The sequence below is a fragment of the Heptranchias perlo genome, chromosome 43, assembly GCF_035084215.1.
Source record: "Heptranchias perlo isolate sHepPer1 chromosome 43, sHepPer1.hap1, whole genome shotgun sequence".
Taxonomy (NCBI): Eukaryota; Metazoa; Chordata; class Chondrichthyes; order Hexanchiformes; family Hexanchidae; genus Heptranchias; species Heptranchias perlo.
The window spans coordinates 3,011,467-3,031,680 of record NC_090367.1 but is presented as its reverse complement, the minus strand read 5'-3'; the positions used below and the strand labels follow the sequence as shown (position 1 = coordinate 3,031,680).

The 20,214-nt window shown below is 43.3% G+C and overlaps 1 protein-coding gene across 1 annotated transcript in view; it reads left to right on the top strand.

The window, feature by feature from the left end:
* The window catches only part of LOC137306509 (acylphosphatase-2-like), a 42,870-nt gene extending 33,998 nt beyond the window's left edge, over window positions 1-8,872 (top strand). The window contains exon 5 of the mRNA XM_067975774.1: window positions 7,926-8,872. Within this exon, the coding sequence (XP_067831875.1) occupies window positions 7,926-8,040 (115 nt within the window). The 3' untranslated portion in view covers window positions 8,041-8,872. The remainder of the gene's footprint in view (window positions 1-7,925) is intronic.
* The last annotated feature ends 11,342 nt before the right edge of the window (window positions 8,873-20,214 follow it).

Here is a 20,214-nt window from a genome sequence, read left to right as displayed (position 1 = left end):
AACAAAGAGTGTTATATTGTGTAATGCACAATACATTATTCTACTGATTAAGGTGGAACTGTGTCCCTCTAAGGCCACAAAGTCTAAATGTTGTTAAATGAACACAGCTTCGGGTCAATAAGAATTTAATTGTTGCTTGGTTTGCAGATTGGAAAGTGTTTGCTAATTTCAGGCTCCATGTGACATTTTGAAGTGCGATGAGCAAATCTATGGATAGATTTAACCTAATCCAAAAGTGGCGCAGGCCATTGATGTTGGAACACATTATACCTTGGAGGGGCGTGGGCTTACATTTGAAATTTCTGACTCAAAGAATCCTGTCTGGAGGGAAGTTTGAAGGGTGAGACCAGTACCGAGGTGGATCTTATACATCACCTAGTGACTGGGGCAGATTTTCCTTTGTGCTTGGGTGTAATTGCTTTGGTGGGACACGTGGAGGAAAATTGGGCGGGGAGGATCGCATACCTCTAATGAAGCCTGCCTGGTTTTCCATTCATAAACGGAAAATCAGGCCGGCTTATGGGTGTGCAATCCTCCCGCGCCTGATCTTCCTCTGTGTGCCCTGCTTGGGTGATTGATTACACCCAAATGCAACAAAAGAAAATCAACTCCATAGGCTCTAGAGTGCCACTGGGGTGTGGCAAAAGTGCCAGTTATGTTAAAGCATCAGTGACATAGGTAATGGGGTATTAAAGGATCGATGCCATAGCTAATCGGGTATTAAAGGATCAATGCCACAGGTAATCGAGTATTAAAGGATCAATGCCATGGGTAATCGAGTATTAAAGGATCAATGCCACAGGTAATCGAGTATTAAAGGATCAATGCCACAGGTAATCGAGTATTAAAGGATCAATGCCATAGGTAATCGAGTATTAAAGGATCAATGCCACAGGTAATCGAGTATTAAAGGATCAATGCCATAGGTAATCGGGTATTAAAGGATCAATGCCACAGATAATCGAGTATTAAAGGATCGATGCCATAGGTAATCGAGTATTAAAGGATCGATGCCATAGGTAATCGAGTATTAAAGGATCAATGCCACAGGTAATCGAGTATTAAAGGATCAATGCCACAGGTAAGCGAGTATTAAAGGATCAATGCCACAGGTAAGCGGGAGTTAAAGGATCAATGCCACAGGTAAGCGGGTATTAAAGTATCAATGCCATAGGTAATCAAGTATTAAAGGATCAATGTCATACATAATCGGGTATTCAAGCATCAGTGATGTAGGTAATCGGGTTGTGTTACAAGTGGCCTATTTAAAGTGTGTGCCTCAAGAGTACCCAATCAGCTAAAGTTTTATAAAAGAAATTAATGCACTTAATCGAAGTTTAATTACTTCAGTTAGATTAAAGGACAAAATTAACATACCTGTGCTTTGGACATTGCTATATTCTTTACTCTTTTTCTTTTTAAATGCTTTAAGATCTTTTTAAAGATTTGTCCTTTTACAATAAACTAGGACAGGTGTGCTATTTTTAAAAGACGATTTAGCATGAACTTGGAAATTCATTGGGGAAAGGTGTGTGAATGAGGTCAGGTTATAAATGTGCACCGTTAGTGAAATTGAAAGATGTGTTCTACTAAACCTGCCACTAGAGCTGATTTCTTAAGGCGGAAGTCGCACATTCACGGATACGATCTAGATTGCGTTGCGAAACTATTACATGTAGAGTGTGGCACACAGTGGACTGAGAGCTGTGAGAATTCTTTCAAATTAAATGGTTGGCCCACTAGCATGAGAGAGTGCACCTCGTCATGATAGGGCATTAATGGGTAAAAGTCCCAGAGTTGCCTTTTGTGCCTGCCAATCGCTTACTCGTCGGAGTGGGGTTGGGAAGGGAAAAGTCTGCACAACTCGAACGATCCCCTGAACAAAACGAGCAACTTCTGCAAAGTAGCTCTCACTGCCCTGCCTTCCCAGATACAGCACAATGGGGGGGAAGTTGCTTTACAAAAATGAAATTCAGGATGAGTATAAAGTTTTAAAAAACTGAAAGAAGCAATTGCAAGCTTATTATTGAAGCCGGTTGTAATTGTAGATGTGTGAATGATCGAGCCAACCTAGTTTCCCTTATTTTTTTTCTCTCTCTGTTGAATTTGCCCCCATCGCAGGGAATAAGACTGACATTAAGAACATAAGAAATAGGAGCAGGAGTAGGCCAATCGGCCCCTCGAGCCTGCTCCGCCGTTCAATAAGATCATGGCTGATCTGATCCTAACCTCAAATCTAAAGAACACAAGAAGTAGGAGCAGGACCCGGCCACTCAGCCCCTGGGCCCGCTCCGCCTTGACCGATCCGAACTCAGCTTCATGTCCAATTTCCTGCCCGCTCCCCGTAACCCCTAATTCCCTTTGCTGCTGTCTGTTGGGCGTATGTTATTTTTGTTCCTCACCATCTCACGATTAAAGCCTAGGTTTTGAAATTGTATTATTTTGGGAGCTGGTGTGAGAGCTTGCTTCTTTGGATTTAGTATGGTGATCACATTCTCAGTTATGTTATGTGTGACCCTTCATTGAAATGATGCTCTGTCTGTCACTGAAAACTTTCACAATCTCATCAAAAAGCACCAGGAGGCTGGCTGCCCAGCATTTAATCCCCTGTTGTGGGTGACACTCCTTTCCATCTCCTTTGGCCTTGAGCCAGCAGTGCCAGTTGTCAGTTTTGCAGGCCAACGCGGGGCTATTGTACTTGGACTAGTGGCTTTTCTCCCACATCAGTGTTCCTTGTTTTGCTGACCTCTGGTGGTTGAATCTGCAAGTTTTAAATCTAAGTTGCTTATACTGAAGTCACAATACCTGGAGACATCACTACGTTACATATGTGTCAAGTTTCAGGATATTTGACTATTTGGCCTTGAAGGGATTTTTGATCAGTTCATATTAGGATGACAAGAGGTTAAATCCACAACCTGAAGCACATAGAATTCAGCACGTAAGGAATTGAATCCAGATAAACAAACCATGAGAAAGTGTTTCCTGCATACCACATCAGCTTGAGACACTGGAGGTTTGTTAAAGTCATTCCAGTAAGCATTCACACACAATGTGTTGGAAAGGCTGCTTTTAGGCTCAGTGGGGTTAGCTGTCAGAGCACACTCCTAGTAGGGCAGTAGCCGGCTTGATTGGCAGCTCAACTTGCCAATCCCTGGATTGAGCGCTGGGGAGGACCAGAGCTCAAACCTTTGGCTTTCCATCCGGCTAAGAATGGAAGTCAGAAAAAGTCTGCAGAGATTTAGTAAGGAAGTCAGACACAGTGAGGCTAGACATAGCTCAGAAAAGAAATTACAGACGTATTTAGCACACTAACGGATAATGTGGCATGTTTTATTTTCTTTTATGAGAGGTGTTACGAAATAGGTTAAAATTTGCTGTAAAAGTTACTGTGTTCGTTCACATTATATAGAAAATAAAATTAGCTTGTTGGTTTATAATTGGCCTTGTCTCAGTAGAGTGTTCATTAGTCCACCTTCTGGGAAGTAGAAGAAACATGCATGTGAGATTCCAATCTCCTATACAGTTTCATTGTAACTACCCCCTTGGGTCACACTGTCATTAGATAATGGGCAGTAAAGATAAACTCTTGATCGTAAATAATGCGAGATCCACTAACGGCAGAGACAGGCGGCGCTGAATACGAGAATACCTCAAGCAGGTGCAAAATTGGTAGCAATGTTATTTTTTTATTAAATCAGGTTTAGCTTTTTTATCATTTGACAACACCCCAGTGTTGCCGGTGTCCTGCACCCTGATGCTGCTGTCCATCTGTGTTCCAATGCTCTGGATGAAGCTACTGGTTTGTAGTCACCCCATTAATGTACATCAAGCATAAGTTGCACTCACTGGAAGCTTAAATGGGCAGTGGTGGTGTCTCTAAGTGCCTGAGAACAGCCAAGAGTTATTATATTGTGCATGAAAGTGCCCTTGGATCATGTCAGTTAGCCTTTGAGGGGTAATATTTCATCTTAATATATTTTATTTAAAGAGAGGAGGGGTTTGCCTGGCAGAGCAAAAGGATAAAAGTTTGTACATGGCAATAACTGCTGTAAAGGGTTTCCTATTATAATCAGTTTTGTGGCTTCTGGAGTACAGGTGTAATCCATATGCTGCATCAACTTGGCTAACATGGAAAAAAAAATTTCAATGGGAATGTATTCATCTAAATTGCAATGTTGCCATAAATGTTATAATGACAGACCTGCCCATTTACTGGAGTCTGTCACTTCTTATCTTCCTCTTTTATATTTGAAGACTTTTACTTCAAGGCAGCCACTGAGCACATGTTTTGTGTAGAATTCCCTTTACTGACATGATGGAGTTCACAAGATATATACGGTTCAGGAGCACCGTCAGCTCAACATAGTTCATCATGCAGAAAGTCCTCCTCATCATAACATCCAACTATGTCTTAAATGGTTCTGAGCTTTTGCCCCCTCATCCCTATTTGGAAGCCTGTTTCATGTGTTGGTGACTCTTGTGTGAAGAACTTTTTGACAGTCTTTAGTGTGCCTTTTACTAGTTTGAACCTGTGCCCACATGTCCTGCTCTCATGGTTTAACTTGTGGTCATATTCCAGATTTACCTTCTCTGTCCAATTTACTATTTTAAATACTCCATGACCTGTTCTCTTAGTTGTCTGCTTTTGTGAATAGTCCAGGTTGTTCTAGTCACTTATTTTTCACTCTTGTGCGCACTTCATTGTGAAAGAAGCTTCAATCCAACACCTCAATTAAGTTATGCAGAAGTTCAAATTCTGCATTGTGTGTGGAAAGGTTGAGAGTAACACATTGTCTCTGAAGCTTTCTTTGCAATTGTGACATTGCCTTGTGCGAGGTCTCTGCAGGCTTTCAAAAGCATAGAAACTGAAGCGATTAAGTCCTGTAGAGGATTGGGTCATTGAAATCATGGGTTCCTCCCTTCCTGCACTATTGGAAATGAGCAAGAAAAAAATTCTTCAATGTGCATCTGATTACTATTGCCACTCACAAATATTTCTTAGAAACAGTGAAAACACATGGAAGATAAAGCACCAGCAAAATGCACTACCTCTATCCATTGCTCTGTGTCGGTGAATAGCTGTTGTCCAAGAGAAATCCTTATTCCAACTTGACATAACAGTGTTACTGCTAATGCTAATGCAACCGTGCAGGTGCATTCCAGTGTTAAGGCATCAATATTGGGCTCCACTTCCAGTCTGTGGCTCACTTGGCAATAGTAAAACACCAGACACCTTAGTTCTACAACAGTAATGCAACTGGATCTCCAGTTGAGAAACAGCACTCAACTAGGGGAGCAGAGGCCAGATGGCACAGTGGACATTGGTGCATAAATGGACTTTACGATTGATCGTAATGGGAGGATTGAAGACGTTCACCCAATCCAATGCAGAGCCTTCGAGAGCAGCCAATGAACCCTGATCACTGGGGTAAGTTCAGTCAAGTGCACCTACATCCTAATCACTTCAGTCCCATCATGTGAGACTCTTCATATCATTTTTTGAAGTGCACTTGGAAAAAGAACCGAACTATGCCATTTTCTCTCGCTAGGAAAGGGCAAGTGGAAAACATGTGTTTTACACTCCACCAAAATTTCAGACTTTACCTGGCCTCTGTCTTACTAGTGAAAAAGACCACCAGAAAAATTCAAAGCTGGGTTAGTCAATACCTTTTTAAAAAGGAACCGGATCGATACCTGGCGACAAATGGGAATCAGAGTTATAAGAGACTAAACGTCCAATCTCTCCCTGCAGCCTCAATCCACTTCTGCACAGCCTGATACAGCTTCCCTTTTGGGCCAATATTTGTGGGGTGATGCGTACTCTCCAGCAAGTCAGTAAATTCTGGGCCTTGGTCAAATTGTTACTCAAGTAGAATCATAAGTTCAGATGTGATGAGAACAGGGTTACATTACAACAGTATAAATGGGTAATTTACATCAGCTGAAACATAGTCAGGGTAAGGTCATGTTGTGGTAGTGTAAGTGAGTGACTTACAGTGAAGTGATGATGTCAGGCCAAAATTACATTGCAGTGATTAGCATAAGCGTTTCATTATGCTGTAGTGTTTATGCCCTCCATATGTACTGTCCTATCTATGTGTGACAGTCTTAACCCCTACTGATTCATAATTCCACCTTGCATTACATTTGTCCTGTGGCAAAGTCAAGTACTCACTAAAGCCTTGAAATTACAACGTATGAATGCTTAAAACATTTGTATGATACTCCTGATATTTTAATGGAGAAATTAATCTGTTTATTTTAGTTAATGCCTCCATTAAAATAGCAGGTAAAGGAATTTCATATTTCATATTAAGAGTTCATGCACTAATAATTACATGGCATAAATTCAATGCCTATGACTTCATGATGGGAGAAACGTTATACCCAGAGTAATTTATAGTCTTGCACTATTCCAGCTCTTGTGTGCATTGTTGGGTATTCAGTTTTGCATCCATGTGGCCTCCTCTGCTGATCTGGCTTGCATGTATTTTGCTGTGAGCCTTGTGGTTCTGAGATACAATTCCTGTCGTTGCTCAGTAAGTTTGGCCTAACTGTTGTCATTAGTATTTTCCTATTTTGTTTTTTTTTGAGGGTGGCATCTTTTTTGCCTTTTCTCAAACAACCACTCTAAGATCAGTTGGAGAACCTGTGCCCAGCTGACACTAGTGCTTCAGTCACACTGGCCTTCAGAATTAATTCATTTTTAATTAATTAGTTACTTTTCTTCCTTTTTGTGTGGAGCAATGCTTGGACACCACTTGGCGGAGTTTCAGTTCTTCCAACCATAGAAGGCATTGCAACCTAATCCTGTCCTCACCCAAAGTCCGGAGGGATCACTGGTTACCAGTCAGAAGAGAGAAGACTGGCCAACTGTCCCTCATTAGCTTGGATATTACAGCCAGTTGTGGTGCCTCAGCTACTGTGACTGAGCTTGGCTAATTCAGCAGGGATCAAACCTAGACCCTTCTGATCTGCATTCTTGTGTTGTGAATCAAGTGATGTATTTACCCATTAAGCTTTTAAGGAAACTCAGCCCGATGCTCACTGTCCAGCAACAACGGGACTATATATGGGCCTTAAGTGTGTTTTTGGATATTAAACTAATTTATGTTGGTATTGCACTCCATTTTTATGTCTAACAGTTGAATTGCAGTGTGACCGACTGCTCAAAGTAACTGAATCTGAACAAACAGAACATAGTCTGGATCTTTCCACTGAAGCAGCTGGTCCATTTTGCAAAAACTGTCGTGTCTCATAATTCTGCATTGTCAGACACTTGACAATATAACTGTGGAGAAGAATGGATGATTGAGGTTTCACACCACCTAGGTGCTCCAACAGAATTCTCCACTGTTAAAAGCAAGCCAATAACGTGTTCATTGCTCCCCACAGGGGCACTCCCCAATCACAGCTGTGCTATTGGAGAGATGCTGAATGGAGTGCCAAGGGCTTTCACCCACAGGTCAAGTAAAATTTTCAGGGAAGTCAGCCTAGGCCACTGTGGCAAACCTGGGAACTGAGTTATTAAGTAACAAATGTTTGGAAGCAGGTAGTCTGCCAACCTTTTCACCTGTGGAATGGTCGTGTACAAGGAGATCCAAAAAGAACAATGTACGATTTAAGGTATTAGATGCCCACACGTTGTCAATAAAGACTAATCGCACGGTGTCCGACTGTAATCCTTCTTTCCCAGCACCTCAAAAATGTACCTTCACTTAGATTGCCCTTTTTTAAAAAAAAATTGAGTACTGAACTATTCAACCAGGACATTTATGCTGTTTGACACTGAGCATATACTCAGTATCGCAGATACAAGAGCAGTCACCAAAATGCCAACACTAGTTACTGTCTCTTATCAATTGGTTTTTCATGCCTCTAATGCCAGAATCCAATCATTTCTTTTCTGTTTCCTGTTGCAGGATGAACTGGCTGAAATCTGTGGGCAGCCCAATGTCTCGGATCGACAAAGCCCATTTCTCAAATGAGAGAGACATCTCCAAACTGGATTTTGATTCTTTCTCAACGAGATACTAAACTCTGAGAGTGCAACAACCGATGCTTGCTAGAACTTTGCTAATATCATCTCTAATGTCATTTAGCTTGGAGGAGAGGGAAAAAGAAGAAACACTTATAGAATCTGAGGGATTGGAGACTTGGAGGGGAAGGGGAGTAAGTTGCTTGCTGTCCATATTGTTACTTGATCTATTTTTCCCATAAATTCTGAGCCCTCCTTTTCTTGCGGTCTGACGTTCGACCCCCATGCATCTTAAAAGTACTGTTTACACTGATGGTACAGTGAGGTGTCCTGTTGATACTCCATGCTGCTACACCAAAGAGTTTTAGGATGTCTCTCTTGTTTCCCCAGATGTTAAGGGAATGTTGTTGAGTGGAGGCCTGTCCCTTCCCTGCAGGGAAAGTTGGGAACTAGTTGCCCTGTTCTTGTATACTTCATAAGGCACTTTTGCATTGTGGCTCAGTGCAGTCCCAAGTTCTGAAAGCACGATGCTAAAATACCTCCCCGCATTGGTTTCGTGCTTTTATATATGAGGTCTGCCACCAGTCTCCTGCTGGCCACTTGGCTGCATGAGGTGGTTCTGATGGCAGATCCAAAATGGGTCTCCTCTGTATTAGAACAACATTGGCCGATTTACATTAGCAAGTGCAGGTAACTGTGAGCCTTGCGTGCTAGAGTCAACAGCACCACAGTAATATAAAATATAAAAGCACCTTAAGTGACTACTTAGAGCAGCATTGCTGTTGGTAATTTGAGGCACTTTAAAGAAGAAACCTCATCCTCAGATGATTTTGTTGGAAGTGCTTAAATTTGGTGTAAACTGACTGCATTAAACCGGAATAGTAAATGTAATTGTGAGATTGTCTGAAGTTAATGGTTTATGAACATCATGTTATAGCTCAGTGCTTTTTGTAGGACTGAATCATGTAATTAAAGCTGTTTTGTGGGTAACCACCACAGTTTATGGTAAGTTTTGACACTGTACAGCACACCATCCCTGTTAATGTAATGTCATTTTGGGCTCCTGCAAACAACTGTGGAGAAATTCACTCCCACAAAGTTCTACCATCTGTTTCTCAACCCACAAAGTCTCAGTACAACAGACAACAATGACAACTTGCATTTTCATAATGCCTTTTCTCCTAATAGCATGTCAGAGTGTTTTAGGAGGGGTGTGGGCGGTGAGAACACTAGACAGGAGAGAGAAAAGGTTGGGGATGGGGAGATTGAAAACATGGACAAAGGCATAGATCATTAGGAGACTTCTGAAGCAAGCAAGGGAGGGGAATTGATCTCAGGAAAGAGTTCTCAATAGTAGGGTATTGTGGCTGAAAGACTGGCCTCCAATGATGGAGTAGGCTGAGGAGTACTCCAGAGTTTGAGAAGCAAGATGGTGCTGTGACGTATGGCTGGGGAAAATTATTGAGGTAAAGGGCAGAAAGACTGGGTAAGGACTAATAATCCAGAGAATGGGAGTTCAAATTCCACCACGGCAGTTTTGACAATTTGAATTAAATTTTTTTTTTAAAAATCTGGAAATGAAAAGCTGGTCTCAGTAAAAGTGACCATGAAGCTGTTGGATTGTCGTTAAAATACCCAACTGGTTCACTAATGTCTTTTGGGGAAGGAAACCTGCCGTCCTTACCCGGTCTGGCTTCATCAGCACCTTCTCGGGGCATCTAAGATTGGGCAATATGGGATAGGTTTCCAGCCTTGCCAGCGATGCCTACATCCCCGGAATGAATTAAAAAAAATTAATAAACTTGCTGTTCCTCTTAAATCTGGTAGCAGCACAGACCCAGATTTTCCTGGTTTCTAGATCTACCATTCATTCCAGGAGTTCCATGGATGGTCTGGTAATCACGCTGAGTCATCTGCAGATGGAATTCCCAGGACATGCTGACGTCTTTGGCCACTCGTGCATGCCCAGTCATTGAGTAGCGCAGGCTGGTTGCACACGCATGGAACTAGCGGGTTTCCGATTTGGCCACTGGGCTATATGGAGGCCGGTTCCAGTTTAGTGTGTGAATGCAGGACATGTAGGTAGCCCTCTCCGGACCCGGAGGCCACCGCTTTGTAGAAACACCATCAGCTGAAATCCTAATGTGGAGCTCCAAGAACCTTCAGGCCCAAGGCAAAAGTGCCAAGCAGAATCTCCTCTCTCCCATTAGGAACGTTTTATTTTTAATTATCTTTTTTAAAAAAAAATTTATAACCTAAATATCTTTTTTTTTTTAAAGTGCATATAATCTAAATTAGAATTGGGCTTGCAGAGGGAATCCCTAATCATGTCAAAGAGCCAAATGACAAAGGAATCCTAGACCCTCTGTGGGCAGCTTGTCAGCACTTGGCCAGATGGCTGTAGCTGAGATTAGGTGTGAGTCCTCTATCCTAACACATTAGCTCCAACGCTAGGAAACACAGACTCCTTGCTTCCCCCAAGAAAAGACCATCCCAGCCTGGCACAACTCCACTCCCTGCTCTGGTAACACACAGGTGCAATTGTGCCTAGAGTGCGCACTAATGAAAAGGAGTAAGCCTGGTGTGAGGCTTAGAGAGAGAGATGCTGTAAAATGAGCGAGAGGAGAACAGGCAGAGAAGAAAGCCATTAATTTATATAGAAGTGGAAAATGGTGTAAATATCAGCATATGAAAGAGGAAAGACAGGTTTATGTTTCAGATGCCAAACTGAGAAGTTAGATTTAAACTCAGAATCTCTGAACAGGCTGACCAACTATCCCATGTTTGGTGCGAGACTCCATATTGCCACTAATTCTGGGCATTTTTCTTATTTTCTGTCACTGGAGAGTGAAGGAAAGCAATAGAATGCTCTGCAGGTGGGACTTTCCCTGTATTCCTTGGTAACAGTGAAAGCCCTCTATTAAATCCACATTCCTGCAATTTTAATAAAAGGGCCTTCACTACCAGTATGAATGCTGAGATAACTCTACCTCCACAATTGTGTCTTGCTTTCCTTGGTGCATCAGCAAGAGAAGACACTTTGCAAATTGTGCGGCAGTCGTAAAGAGAGGAGTGGAAATACAGAGAAAGGCAGACAGAGAAAAAAGGAGGCAGAAGAGGACTTTATTATCGGAACTTGACCATCTCTCAACACGGGACAAATGACTCCTGATAGGATGCAGTCCCATCCTGGGGCACCAGGAGCACTTCTACACCCTAACCAACTATACGTTGTTACATTTGCGCCCGGAAAGTGAATGCCAGGTATTCAGTGAGGGGTCGGGCATCACAACTAAGCCCAGACATCAACCAACATTTTCTCTCTCTCTCGTTCCAGGAATCTCTGGATAGTAATCAGGAGCATGTTGATCAGGAGACAGGTTTATGTTTCAGATGCCAAACTGAGAAGTTCGATTTAAACTCAGAATCCCCGAACAGGCTGACCAACTATCCCATGTTTGGTGCGAGACTCAGCTGATTTCCACTTCCTAGCCCAGAGGTACAGGAGTCAATCCCAAATGCAGAAGTCAGCAACTTAACAATAACAACATGTATTTAAATAGGGCCTTTAACATTGAAAACATCCAAATGTGCTTTACAGATTAGTATAAGAACTAACATAGAGCAGGCATTAAACTTGGGATCTTCTCATGTGTATAATTCAATACCGCAGCAGATAGAACTTTTATCTACTGGCCAATCAGGGGAACTGCAGTGTGGTGTCTTTAATTTCATGATGGAGCGCGTTATAATGAACTAAGCAATAGGAGAATGGTCCCTTTTACAGATTCGTTGCCTGACAGTTTGGATTGACAGCTTGGCCTTGTGTTTGCCTCTCCTCTTCCCCCTAGGGCGGCTGATAGTCCACAGGGTTGGTGGCAAGGTTCGTGTTAGGAGAACAAATCATGTCCACTTGGCATTACCACCTCTTACAACAGCTCGTCTGCTATTGACGTGCAGCTGAGAGGCTGTGAACTAATTACTAAAAAAAGATTGAGGCTGCATGCAGCCGGTGCATCTGACACCATTCTGTCAGCCACCAGGGTCCTTCCCACTATCATTCACTCCAGATGGAGAGCACTTCATGAGATAAAGCAGCAAATGAGTAAATTCTTCCTGCAGAATGATTATAATATAAATAATATTTTACTTGGTTCAGCTTTACCAGCTAATGATTTATACAGCGCAGTCACAAGACAAAAGCAGCAAAGATGCTATTCATCCCACTGTAGCTTATCCAGCTAGAAAGTACGACAATCCCCTCAGAGAATCTAAGTTATAGTTCTTTAATGTTATAACATTAAATATGATTGCAACCAAGCAGTTCCCTTTTCTCGGCTGCGATTAAAACTGTACACTGCCCCAACTTGCCTCCTCCCCGAGGCAGCGGAGACCACTCTCACAGGTTGTGTGAGCTGTCAAAGAATTGTCACCTCTACTTCTGACCATTATTAGTTGCAGAATAGTGCAGGTGCTAGGAATGTAAAAGAGGGGTGGGAGCTGCCAGAAAGCTGGTTTAGTATCTGCAAAGCTGAAGTGTAAAGGCACCTTTACGTGATTCCAAGATTTTTGCCTTCCTTACCCAGAAGTTCATTTCATGTGTTCATCTGTCTTTGTGTTAAGAGCTTACTAATATCGTTCCAAGATTTTAACTTGTGCTCCCTTGCCCTACTTTCATGGCATACTTTGAAGTAGTGCTCAGGATTTACTCTTTCTATACCCTCTACTGCCTTAGGTACCTCTATAAGCTCACCTCTCGGTTTCCTTCTTTCAAGACGGAAGACCCCACACTTCAGCAGTCTTTCCTCGTAACTCGTTGCCTTTTTTTGGGCTGGAGGATGAGAGAAGGATATATTTTGCATTTCCATGGCACTGTCTTTCAGCCACAGACAGTCTAGGCTTCTCATCAGTCATTCAAACTACCCCTACGGTCCTGCGAACCACTTTTCTGTGCAGAGGCCAGGTTGCTTTCTGAGCTGTGGGATCTGTCTCCCTAATGAAGTTTGATCACGATAGAACTGTCTTTCTCATAGATGGAGAATTGGCTAAACTTGGCCAGAGAGGAGGCCGCAATTGAAAACCTGACCCCTTTTTGAATGTGAGCCCCAGCGCTCCAGTACTGAAGCTAGCTGATGTTGCAGCCAGCGTTATCACAGCTCTTTAGCAAAACAATTGTACTTATCGAGGTGAGGGGTGTTCGTGCTGTGAAATAGAACACTTTCCATTTCAAACACTGCTGAGGTGAGATGCAGTGCAGGTTAGAAGCAACAAATCTGGACTGCACTGCCTGAAAGGATGGTGGAAGCAGATTCACTAGTAACTTTCCAAAGCGAATTGAACATAAGAACATAGGAAATAGGAGCAGGAGTAGGCCATACGGCCCCTCGAGCCTGCTCCGCCATTCAGTCAGATCATGGCTGACCTTCAACCTCAACTCCACTTTCCCGCCCAACCCCCATATCCCTTGATACCCTTAGACTCCAAAAATCTATCGATCTCAGTCTTGAGTATGCTCAACAACTGAGCATCCACAGCCCTCTGGGGTAGAGAATTCCAATATTCACGACCCTCTCAGTGAAGAAATGCCTCCTCATCTCAGTCCTAAATGTCTGACCCTTTATCCTGAGACTATGCCCCCTAGTTCTAGACTCTCCAGCCAGGGGAAACATCCTCTCAGCATCTACCCTGTCAAGCCCTCTTAGAATCTTATACATTTCAATGAGGTCACCTCTCATTCTTCTGAACTCCAGAGAGCACAGGCCCCTTCTACTCAATCTTTCCCCATAGGTCAACCCTCTCATCCCAGGAATCAACCTAGTGAACCTTCGTTGCACCGCCTCTAAGGCAAGTTTATCCTTCCTTAGGTAAGGAGACCAAAGCTGCACACAGTACTCCAGGTGTGGTCTCACCAAAGTCCTGCACAATTGCAGCAAGACATCCTTACTCTTCTACTCCAACCCCCTTGCAATAAAGGCCAACATACCATTTGCCTTTCTAATTGCTTGCTATACCTGCATGTTAACTTTCTGTGTTTCGTGTGGAAGGACACCCAAATTCTTTTAAACACCAATATTTAATAGTTTCTCACCATTTTAAAAAATATTCTGTTTTTCTATTTTTCCTACCAAAGTGAATAACCTCACATTATACTGCATCTACCACCACCTTGCCCACTCACTGAACCTGTCTATCCCTTTGCAGACTCTGTGTCCTCCTCTCAGCTTACTTTCCCACCTAGCCGGAACGGGCAAGATGGGCCAAATGGCCTCCTTCTGTGCTCTGTAATTGTAAGTAAATCTCCCTCCACACTGCCCTATCAAGCACTCCCAGGTCAGATTAAATGCAGAGTGAAATTCCCCCTAAACTACCCGAAACAGTGTTTGGGAGCGGAAGGGGAGATGTTGGAGCAATTGCAAGTTTGTGTGTAGATTTGTGGCATTTGTATGTGTTAATTGTGTGATAAAGTTTATTTTTTTAGTGGCATATAATACGGTGGATGAGGAACTCTTGTGGTCTCTGTATCCAGGAGAACTTTTTCTTCCCTGCAGACTCATTGGGCAGAATTTAGTTTTTGGTGGGGTGGGGAAGAAAGGTTTTAGGAAATATGATTCGTGAATATTAATAAAACAGTGACAGACCCACAATATGTTATGTTCTCAAAATAAAATGCAGGCTGTGTTTGCTGTAATAGATTTGTTAGCTTGGCTCAGTTGGTAATAATCACCTCTGGAGGTTTTGAATGTTGCACCAAGACTTGAGTACAGAATATAAACGTTGATACATAATAATTGATCTATATAAAGCCTTAGTAAAACCACAGTTGGAGTACAGTGTGCTGTTTTGGGCTCCACACTTCCAGAAATATGTTGAGGCAATCGAGAGGATACATACAGTGCAGATTCACTCTGATGCTATCTGGTATGAGGAAATACAGATAAATACTCAAAAAAAAAAATTGAGTTGTTTCCATTAGATCAGAGAAGATTACGGGGTGATTTGATGGAGGTTTTTTTTTATTCATTCATGGGATGTGGGTGTCACTGGCAAGACCAGCATTTATTGCCCATCCCTAATTGCCCCTTGAGAAGGTGGTGGTGAGCCACCTTCTTGAACCGCTGCAGTCCGTGTGGTGAAGGTTCTCCCACAGTGCTGTTAGGTAGGGAGATCCAGGATTTTGACCCAGCGACGATGAAGGAACGGCGATATATTTCCAAGTCAGGATGGTGTGTGACTTGAAGGGGAACGTGCAGGTGGTGTTTCCATGCGCCTGCTGTCCTTGTCGTGGGTTTGGGAGGTGCTGTCGAAGAAGCTTTGGCGAGTTGCTGCAGTGCATCCTGCGGATGGTACACACTGCAGCCACGGTGCGCCGGTGGTGGAGGGAGTGAATGTTTAGGGTGGTGGATGGGGTGCCAATCAAGCGGGCTGCTTTGTCCTGGATGGTGTCGAGCTTCTTGAGTGTTGTTGGAGTTGCACACAACCGGGCAAGGGGAGAGTATTCCATCACACTCCCAACCTGTACCGTGTAGATGGTGGAAAGGCTTTGGGGAATCAGGAGGTGAGTCACTTGCCGCAGAATACCCAGCCTCTCACCTGGTGTTTAAAATTATGAAAGAATGGGATCGAGTAGATAGAAACAGATTGTTTCCAGTGATTGAGGGGGTTTAGAACAAAGCAACGTAGATATAAGTTTAAAGTGAAGAGATTTAGGACAGAGAGCAGGAGAAACATTTTTACACAGAGGGTTGTGAGGTTGTGGAATGCACTAGCAGAGTTAGTGATTGAAGCAGATGCCACATCAACATTTAAGAATGGATTAGATAGGTGGTTGAAGGAAAGGGGGAATAACAGGATAAGGAGACATGGAATTAGAACTACTGCTCATGTGGAAGATAAACACCGACACGGAATGTTTGGTCCTGTTTCTGTGGTGTAATTCCTATGTGGGCAGACGTTCCACTGTGGTACCGAGGGAGTGCTCCGTTGTTGCAAGTGCTGCCCCTTTAGCTGAGATACTAAACCAAGACCTTGTTACAGATCCTGTGATATAGGAACATAGGAACAGGAGTAGGCCATTCAGCCCCTCGTGCCTGCTCCGCCATTTGATAAGATCATGGCTGATCTGTGATCTAGCTCCATATACCTGCCTTTGGCCCATATCCCTTAATAGACTTAAAGGAGGAGAGAGAGGCGGAGAGGTTTAGGGAGGGAATTCCAGAGCTTAGGGCCCAGGCAGCTGAAGGCACGGCCGCCAGTGGTGGAGCGATGGAAATTGGGGATGGGCAAAATCAGGCTCATCTTTCCCCTCCCTCGCTGGGAGAAACCATTGTAGCCTCTCTAAACACTGTACCGTTGACAACCATCGGCTGAGTTTCCATACTTCATTTTTCTCAGCTTTCTCTCCTGATGCTAGCCGACCAAACTATCGTGTGTGAGCCTAAAAGGATAAATGGTAACAGGCCACTTATCTATTTGCAGCCGGGATCACCTTTTATACAGTCAAGAGTGGAATGGATTCTAGCAGCATTCTGAAAGAGGACTATTGGAGAGTAATGTTGTAAAGTCAACACAACAGTCTGTAAGAAATATCTTCTCGCCCCTTATTGGCTGTATGTGCAAAGCAGGATTGAAAATTATGAAGGGGTTTATAGGGTAGACGCAAAGAGGATGTTTCCGCTCGGTGGGGGGTGTTCTAAACTAGGGGCCATAAATATAAGATAGTCACTAATAAATCCAATAGGGAATTCAGGAGAAACGTCTTTACCCAGAGAGTGGTGAGAATGTGGAACTCGCTACCACAAGGAGTGGTTGTGGTGAATAACATAGATGCATTTTAAGGGGAAGCTGGATAAACACATGAGGGAGATAGGAATAGAAGGATATGCTGATAGGGTGAGATAAGTAGGGTGGGAGGAGGTTCGTGTGGAGCATAAACACCGGCATGGACCAGTTGGGCCGAATGGCCTGTTTCTGTGCTGTAAATTCTATGTATGTAACCTTTGGTTGCCAAAAAGCTATCTATCTCACATTTAAATTTAGCAATTGAGCTAGTATCAATTGCCATTTGCGAAAGAGAGTTCCAAACTTCTACCACCCTTTGTGTGTAGAAATGTTCTCTAATCTCGCTCCTGAAAGGTCTGGCTCTAATTTTTAGACTGTGCCCCCTACTCCTAGAATCCCCAACCAGTGGAAATAGTTTCTCTCTATCCACCCTATCCGTTCCCCTTATTATCTTATAAACTTCGATCAGGTCACCCCTTAACCTTCTAAACTCTAGAGAATACAACCCCAATTTGTGTAATCTCTCCTCGTAACTTAACCCTTGAAGTCCGGGTATCATTCTAGTAAACCTACGCTGCACTCCCTCCAAGGCCAACATGTCCTTCCGAAGGTGCGGTGCCCAGAACTGCTGTCAGTACTCCAGGTGCAGTCTAACCAGGGTTTTGTATAGCTGCAGCTTAACTTCTGCCCCCTTGTACTCTAGTCCTCTAGATATAAAGGCCAGCATTCCAATAGCCGCCTTGATTATTTTCTGCACCTGTTCATGACACTTCAATGATCTATGTACCTGAACCCCGAAGTCCCTTTGGACATCCACTGTTTTTAACTTTTTACCATTTAGGAAGTATCCTGTTCTATCCTTTTTTGATCCAAAGTGGATGACCTCACATTGAATTCCATTTGCCACAGTTTTGCCCATTCACCTAATCTATCAATATCCCTTTGTAATTTTATGTTTTCATCTACACTGCTTACAATGCCACCAATCTTTGTGTCATCGGCAAACTTAGATATGAGACTTTCTATGCCTTCATCTAAGTCGGTAATAAATATTTTGAATAATTGAGGCCCCAAGACAGATCCCTGCGGGACTCCACTAGTCACATCCTGCCAATATGAATACTTACCCATTATCCCTACTCTCTGTCGCCTTTCGCTCAGCCAACTTCCTAACCAAGTCCGTACTTTTCCCTCGATTCCATGGGCTTCTATCTTAGCTAACAGTCTCTTATGTGGGACCTTATCAAATGCCTTCTGGAAGTCCATATAAATAACATCCATTGACATTCCCCTGTCCACTACTTTAGTCATCTCTTCAAAAAATTCAATCAGATTTGTCAGGCACGACCTACCTTTCACAAATCCATGCTGGCTCTCCCTGATTAACTGAAAATTCTCGAGGTGTTCAGTCACCCTATCCTTAATTATAGACTCCAGCAATTTCCCCACAACAGATGTTAGGCTAACTGGTCTATAATTCCCTGGTTTCCCTCTCTCTCCTTTCTTAAAAAGCGGAGTGACATGTGCAATTTTCCCATCTAGAGGGACAGTTCCTGAATCTAGAGAACTTTGAAAGATTATAGTTCGGGCATCTGCAATCTGCTCACCTACTTCCTTTATACTTGGAGAGGAGCAGGGTAGTTTTTCTTGGTGTCCTAACCAAGACTGCTTCCCCACCAAAATCAGATTAACTGGTCGCCCATTGCTGTTAATGAGATGTTGCCACATAACGGTATGAATGGAGTTCCAAAATGAAACAAAAATGGATGAATAATATTTTTAAACTTAATGTCTCCTCGGGGGAGCTCAAATAGGGAAACTTATTTTTCCAGAAGAGGATTATATTTAGCTCTCCCTGTAGCTTTCTCCCCAGGAGGACCTGGTCTGTGATGGGTTAGCGCATTTCAACTGGGTCAGTATTTGGGCCGCTAAAATTGGTCTTAGTGCCTCGTGTTACTGAGGCAAAAATCAGTAAGGGGTTCCAGCCCCTGAATACTATCCAGCCAGCCCTGCCGGAAAATGTATGTTTGCGAATGTGAGGGGTTTTGAATCAGTAAACAAGGAGAAACTGTTTCCACTGGCAGGAGGGTCGGTAACCAGAAGACACAGATTTAAGATAATTGGCAAAAGAACCAGAGCGGAATTGAGGAGGTTTTTTTTAATGCAGCAATCTTTTTTTGATCTGGAACGCACTGCCTGAAAGGGTGGGGGAAGCAGATTCAATCGTAACTTTCAGAAGGGATTTGGATAAATACTTGAAAAGAAAACATTTACAGGGGAAAGAGCAGGGGGAGTGGGACTAATTGGATAGCTCGTTCAGAGAGCTGGCTCGGGGAAAGTGGACCCAATGGCCTCCTTGTGTGCTGTATGATTCTTGTATGATTGTATGATCGGTGAGGACAGGATTGGGTTTATCCACGATACACCCCTGTTGCCGAATAGCCTGTTGACACTGTCTGGGCTCGCATGTGAAGAATGGCTACTTTGACAAGGTAGGGCCACTGGAACTCATGGAACTCGTACCTACTGCGAGTCAGTGGCTTCAAGAAAGGAAGGGGAGAGAAGAAATAACGAGGAACGTTTTTTTTTTACATCTCTTTGATGTCAAGTCGCAGAGGTTGCAATAATCTGTGATTGCCGGCTTCAGATTCTGATGGTTTTATAAAATAAACAGTGGGGACGGTACAGGCTGCAGAATCCCAGAGAGTTGCTGCTGATTTGTAGCTGCGCGGATAGTGGGAATTGTTTGCTTTGACAGAAGAGGCCATCTGGCCTTTGTTACTGTGATCACACAGCTGTTCCCCAGGCTCTTGCAAACTGGGTTCTGTTAAACATAACTGACCAGAACAAGACCAGGCAATTTGAAAGGCACAAGTCTAAACAACCCAGACAGAAGAGTAGCGGATTTGCACAAGGAGTCTATTCTTTAGGAGATAGGGGTGCTGATTTCCTGCTGTTACTGCTGCCGATTGCGGTGTCAGCAGTGGTTCAGTGGTAGCACTCTCTCTCCTCTTGAGTCAGAAGTATGTAGGTTCAAGCCCCATTCCAGAGACTTGAATACACAATCTAGGCTGATACTCCCAGTGCCAGTACTGAGGGAGCGCTGCACTGTTGGAGGTGCCGTCTTTCGGTTGAGACGTTAAACCGAGGCCCCGTCTGCCCTCTGAGGTGGATGTAAAAGATTCCACAGCCACTATTTTGAAGAAGAGCAGGGGAGTTCTCCCCAGTGTCCTGGTCAATATTTGTCCTTCAACCAACATCACTAAAAACAGATTATCTGGGTCATTATCTCATTGCTGTTTGTGGGACCTTGCTGTGCGCAAATTGGCTGCCGCATTTCCTACATTAAAACAGTGACTACACTTCAAAAGTACTTCATTGGCTGTAAAGCGTTTTGGGACGTCTTGAGGTTGTGAAGGGTGTTATATAAATGCAAGTCTTTTTTCCTTTGTGCA